General features: G+C 34.4%; 1 protein-coding gene across 1 annotated transcript; it reads left to right on the plus strand.

Moving 5' to 3' along the window:
• Positions 1 to 1094: 1094 nt before the first annotated feature.
• LOC109705026 (zinc finger AN1 domain-containing stress-associated protein 15-like) lies at positions 1095 to 2451 on the plus strand. The gene has a single exon (XM_020225787.1). The coding sequence runs from the start codon at positions 1779 to 1781 to the stop codon at positions 2208 to 2210; it is 432 nt and encodes a 143-aa protein (XP_020081376.1). The 5' UTR covers positions 1095 to 1778; the 3' UTR covers positions 2211 to 2451.
• Positions 2452 to 6286: the final 3835 nt, after the last annotated feature.

Here is a 6286-nt window from a genome sequence, read left to right on the forward strand (position 1 = left end):
AGCTTAAGAAAAGTTAAATTTAATCCGAACAAATTCATTCCGCATCGATTCAATTTTCAATCCGGCCTCCTCCTAGGCCTGATTGAAAAAAGAGATAATTGGAAAATTTTTATTCACCCAGGAATCGAAATCTGAAAATTTTGCATATTTAATACGGACAAATGGATTCGTCCTTTTCGATTTCGATTTTATGATTAAAAATTGACGATTCAATTTTCAATCCGACCGCCTAGGCCTAATTGAAAAAAGGAATAATTGAAAAAATTTTTATTCACCCGAAAATCAAAATCAGAATAAAAATTTCGCATACTAAATACTGACAAACGGATTCATCCTTTTCGATTTCGATTTTAGGATTAAAAATGGGCGAACCAGACACGCCGATAAAGTATTTATTTTTATTTTTATATTAAAGAAACAAAAAAAAAAAAAAAAACGTGTGGACTCGGATGAGAGCTCCTTTGATGTTACTCAGAGCCAGAAAGAGCATCAGCCGTTGATTCCTGATCGGACGGCCACCAGAGGCCGGGCGCCGCATCACCGTACGATTAAGACCAGGGCCAATCGATCAACGGCTATTAATTGAGTGGGCCCCACGAAGGGCCCCCTCGTGTGGTTGGTGGATTCAATTTGGTCTTTGGAAAATCCCACAACATGGATGAGCTCTTCTTATTATTATTCGTGACCAAAGATTATTTCGACCCCCTTTTTTTTTTTAATAATTATTGTTTTTAATCAAAATCATAATGTCTCCATAGTCCCTGGACTATATCAGAATTGATATTCAGTCCCTCTACTTTTTGTTGTAATAATACTTTATTATTGATTTAATAATAATATCTCTTCTTGTTCACTGAAAATAATGTTGTGCCTTTAAAATTGTTTATTATAAGATAATGGCTCTTGAATTTTAAGTATAATATTAAAGTACAATTTAAAAGAGGTATAAGGACTGAGTAGAAATTTCAGAAATATACAGGGACTTGCGTTACATTTTGTTCATATTATTATAATAATAAATTATTATTAACAATTAATTCTCTCTCTCTCTCTCTCCTCTTTTTTTTTTTTTTTTTTTTTTGGCCTTTTCCACCATCTCCAAAGCTTCGACCTTTACCCTTTCTCCTCCCCCTCCTCCTCCCCTTTACCCCCCCCACCCCCACAAATTCGCTCTCAATCTCCCACGATTCCCAGTTCTCGATCGATCTCCTCCTCCATTTAATCCTCGATTGCGTTTTCCGCGTCCCATTTCCCCCGATTCATGGCGAGAATCGCCCAAAACCTCCTTTTTGAGGCCGATTTCGCCTCTACGTTTCCTCGAATCGCCCTCGATTCGATCAACCCCCTTGTCTAAATTTTACGGCTCAAAATCGTTTCTGGGTTCTTATTTTCTCCTCAATTCGTCGCGAAAAATCGTTCCTTTCGCGCTCTCAGCTTCAAATCCCTCTTTTTTTTGCCCCGTTTTTCTTTGATCTTTGTCCTGTTCAATCTCCGTTCCCGAGCTCCCTAATTTCCATTCTAAAAGCTGCTTTTTTCTAACCTTTTCCCTTTAATTTCTTCTTTTTCGCACTCTTTTTCTGTTTGTTTGATCTATGTTGTACTCAATCTTAGTTCTCTAGCTCCATTTCTTATTAGGGTTTAATTTGCCCTAATTTCCGTGTTAAAAAAATTTGCTTTTTTTTGTTTCTCCTTGAATTTCTTCTAATTCTCTCCATCTTTTGTGTTGAAATTTGTTGGTTTCTTTTGATCTTCTTCTTCTTCTTCTTCTTCCGAATTCAATGGCAGGAGAAAGCTGCAACCTTGGCAAAGACGATGCCGAGATCCTCAAACCCTCATCTTCTTCTTCTTCTTCTTCTTCAACCTCCCCTTCTCCTCCTCCACCCACCCCTCCATTGTTTCTCAAACCCTGTGAGGATCAGCTCCCCGCCGAAAAGCCCAAAAGCCCTTGTTCTGAGCCTTCTTTTCCCGACCCCCACCCGCGGAAACCCGAAGGGGAAACCCAATCCCCTGTCAAGTCCATCAATCGGTGCCTAATTTGCCGCAAAAAGGTCGGGCTCACCGCCTTCCGGTGCCGCTGCGGAGACCTCTTCTGCGGGCGGCACCGGTACTCCGATGCCCACGATTGCTCCTTTGATTACAAGGCCGCAGGGCGGGAGGAGATCGCGAGGAACAACCCCGTGATTAGAGCCTCCAAGATCATCAAGATATGAGGTCGACAAATTTACGCTTTTGCGGATCTTTTTCATGCTAGTTTAGATCTTTAATGCTCCATTATATCCATCCCTATATTATTATCCTTGGTTTCTGTCGAAATTTGACGCGCCCAATTGGAACATCATTGTTATTGATTAGTATAGTTGTAATTGTTGGTGTTAGTTGTTAGAAATCAACTATCTAATTCATTTGCTAAGCCTTATTATCTATCTCTATATATTTAATGTTTATCTTCATATAACTCGTATCGGCTTTATTTTTCTCTGATGTATCACGATTATCGGTTATGTAGCATTTGATATAATTGCGATTCATAGTAAAAATATATGAGGAATAGAGAACCCCACAATTGTAGGCCATTTTGAAATGGGATCTTGAACTTCAAGTTCTTTTATTGGCGCCCGCTCAACTTTAGTTTGTTTTGGTTTGGGATGTTTGGCCGATCGAATTGGGAATTTATGTAAAGTAATTAGTGGTTCATCAAATTCCACTGGTTAATCTACTTTTCAGCTGAATAAACCGCCAATTTGTCACTAATTAACGACTAATAGCTGATTGAGCTATTAATTTTGATGAAATCATGAATTTGATTGGCTACAGTAACTCAAATCAAAACAAATGGGAGTTGAGTGCAGTTTATGATTCTTTTTTTGAAATGGCCTGAGTTAAAGAGGTTTTTCTCTATGCATTTTAACCTATATTCTGTAATTTTATTCTGTATATAATTTAAATTAGGAACCAAATTCTAGTTATTGGCCTTGGATGCTCGGTATTAAGTTTGGGATTCAAAAATTCGTGTTACGACACGCTGCAGTAGAAGAAATAGTTGTTTATCTTTGCGAAAGCCCTTCTACTACTTTTGATTCCCTTTTATTAGTGATTTGTGATTAAAGTAACGAATTTGAAGCCAACATCTGGAAAAGGAATCTTGTTGCCACAAAAACATTTGAGATGCCCAAATCATTGGGAACTAAAAAAAAAAACAAAAAAAAAAAAAAACAAAGTTATTACCCAGTTTATGTTCCCATCAAAGTGGAGTCCTACCACTTTGGAGAGAGGAAACCAAAGAGTGTTTGGTGATAATATCAACCTTCAACACTATTGCAAATTGCAAGTAGTGGCCGCTCTCGAGATTCAACAACCGAGAACCGAAAAACCAAGAGTTTTTTCTATTGCAACAAACAATTCCCCCAACAATAGGCTCGAGAGCAACTATCGGAACTTTACCAGCGGCAAACGAGGTAGAAGTACTATATAGTGGTTTTAGCTTTCTTTGTCGGAGTGTCTTTCGAAACACAATAGCAATCTTTCTTCTTCGTATGGTTTGAACATAAATGATTGTCTCTATCAATAGCTTACACCGGCCGATTCATGAAACTTAGAGAAACATAGGAGTTCCGTCATTTATCGTTCTCGTAGTGTATATAAGTGTTTGATGCACGGCTTAAATGCGTGAAACTTATCTAAATTTTGATACATAGGGGTTGTTTGGTTGGGATGTAATTAGAAATCTAGTATAGTTGGAAAAGCATGTAGTTAGAAATACAGCAGTTATGACTGCATGCTTCTTGTTTGGTTAGATGCAGCAGAAAGTACTGCAATTAGAAATAATTTGTTTGTTTGCATTTTTTTTAAAAAAATTGGTAAATAAAGAACTTATCCTTATGCTGGTTGGCAACACCTATACTCCAAAAAAGCTGATGTATGTACATATTTGTCTTTTTTAGCCTAAAGAAATCCGGCAAGTTGCCTCTTAATGTAGCCACCCAATAAAGGATTCTGTTTTGTTCCCAAGCTGTTAAAGCAGTACTTCTATGTATGTGTTACCTGTTGCCTTAAAAGAAAGGGTTAATTGCATACAAATTTCTGCAAATATAGTGAGTTGTAAATATATTTCTATGAAGTTCAATTTTTATATGTTGTTTCTACAGAAGTCTTAATGTTTTCAAATATGTCCCGCCGTTAGGATCTGTTAGAAAAAATTAGTTAACCATAGGTAAAACACATAACTCTAGTTAGTTAAAAGAAAGGGTTAATTGCATACAAATTTCTGCAAATATAGTGAGTTGTAAATATATTTCTATGAAGTTCAATTTTTATATGTTGTTTCTACAGAAGTCTTAATGTTTTCAAATATGTCCCGCCGTTAGGATCTGTTAGAAAAAATTAGTTAACCATAGGTAAAACACATAACTCTAGTTAGTTAAAAGAAAGGGTTAATTGCATACAAATTTCTGCAAATATAGTGAGTTGTAAATATATTTCTATGAAGTTCAATTTTTATATGCTGTTCCTACAGAAGTCTTAATGTTTTCAAATATGTCCCGCCGTTAGGATCTGTTAGAAAAAAATTAGTTAACCATAGGTAAAATACATAACTCTAGTTAGTTAATGAGGTGAATAGTCCTTTTTACCTTTTTTTATTTAACGATTGGGGCTTTTGGATGGATATATTTATGATGGCAAAAAAGGCATTTCACTTATAAAATAAATAATATTTTAACGATAACAAACTAGAGGGACATTTGAAAATATTAGGATTTTTGGAGCGGTAATATATAAAAGTTGAACTTTATAGAGATATACTTGCAAATCACCATTTTGAAATTTCTAATTCCACTGCACCAAAAATAAGAAAAAAACCATTATATTATTGTATTATTGTTGTTGTTGTTGTATAGTATTATTACTTGAAATAATACTTTTTCAAATAACAATGCTCCCATAGCAAGAGAAAGCAAAAATATCTAAATATACCCCTTGAAACTTAGAAAATATCTAATTTATCCCTGGTTTTCAAAATTATTCTTTTTGCTTTCAAATTTGTCTCTTAAAAATGTCAGGTGTTTTCAAGTATATCCTTACTATTGAAGAGAGTTTATTGGAAAGATTTTGAGTTTTTTAGAGAATATTTCAAAAAGTGGAGAATGAATTTGAAAAAGAAAAATGCAATAATAATTAAGAGAAAATAGACCCTCACCAAATAATTGGAAAATATACTCTCAAAAAGAGTTGAGTTCTTTTATCTATCACGATCCGCGACCACCCGCCTATTTGGCCGGGTCGTGGCGCCGCCGACAGACCGCCGAACGGACAGAGTTTTTCCTGTACGTCCTAGGCGTCGCAATCAATACAATGAACATTACAAGGGTTCCAACCAGGAACAGATATCAATCAAGATTGCATAGTGGGAGGTATCAAAAACATAACACAATATTTTTAAAAGTACCAAATTGTTATTAGTACATCCACATCATTTTCAATAATGGGGCATTCCGATCATCATCGGCGTATATCGTCAAATATGATTTACAGCTAGTAAAATTTTTTAAAAAATGAATTTCGTACTTTTTACTTGTGTTTAATTATCATTCAAGTAATTCATATTTAATAATTTTCAACAACATATATAAATTCTGTTTGGGACGATACGATCGCCAGGAAAAAAAATAAAAAAAAAAGATTTAAAATGCAAGAAGCCCTGCTTTAAATATTCCTTTGTTATTTTTTTAATTCTGATTTTTAAAAATTTATATTCTATTTTTTTAAATTTTAAAAATATTTTTAGGGTTACGGTGTTAATTGACCGGGCAAAATGATCAAATTATCTGTACTTGTTTTATGAAGAAATAGTTTTTTAAGAGTTCGGCTGCTACACTATCGATAGCACGGTGTTACCAAGTTATTTTCGATTATGCGGCTTTTAAATCGATGATCGATGCTGTTAGATTTTATCTACACTATTGAAAGTATTAGGAAATTAAATTTTATAATTTTTCGACATGATTCACCTATCAAACGAGTAGTTTTAAAATAAATAGTGGAAAATAAAAAATTTGTAAAAATGATGATAAAATACCTGAATTTAAGATTAGATGTATTGTTCTTACTCTAAACTGTAAAAAATATTTTATAAAAATTTCATCAAATTTAGATTGTTTTATACCGTTAAATTCACAAACGCATCAAATCTACCATTAAAATTGTCAATTTTGAGACCTTTTGACCACTAGCCAAATGATGTCGAAAAATTATGAAANATCACCTATTAAAATTATCAAATTTGAGACCT

Source organism: Ananas comosus, unplaced genomic scaffold (assembly GCF_001540865.1).
Source record: "Ananas comosus cultivar F153 unplaced genomic scaffold, ASM154086v1, whole genome shotgun sequence".
Taxonomy (NCBI): Eukaryota; Viridiplantae; Streptophyta; class Magnoliopsida; order Poales; family Bromeliaceae; genus Ananas; species Ananas comosus.

Bases quoted from the DNA above. Each gene is read 5' to 3' on its own strand.
- LOC109705026 (XM_020225787.1), top strand. From the start codon at position 1,779: ATGGCAGGAGAAAGCTGCAACCTTGGCAAAGACGATGCCGAGATCCTC.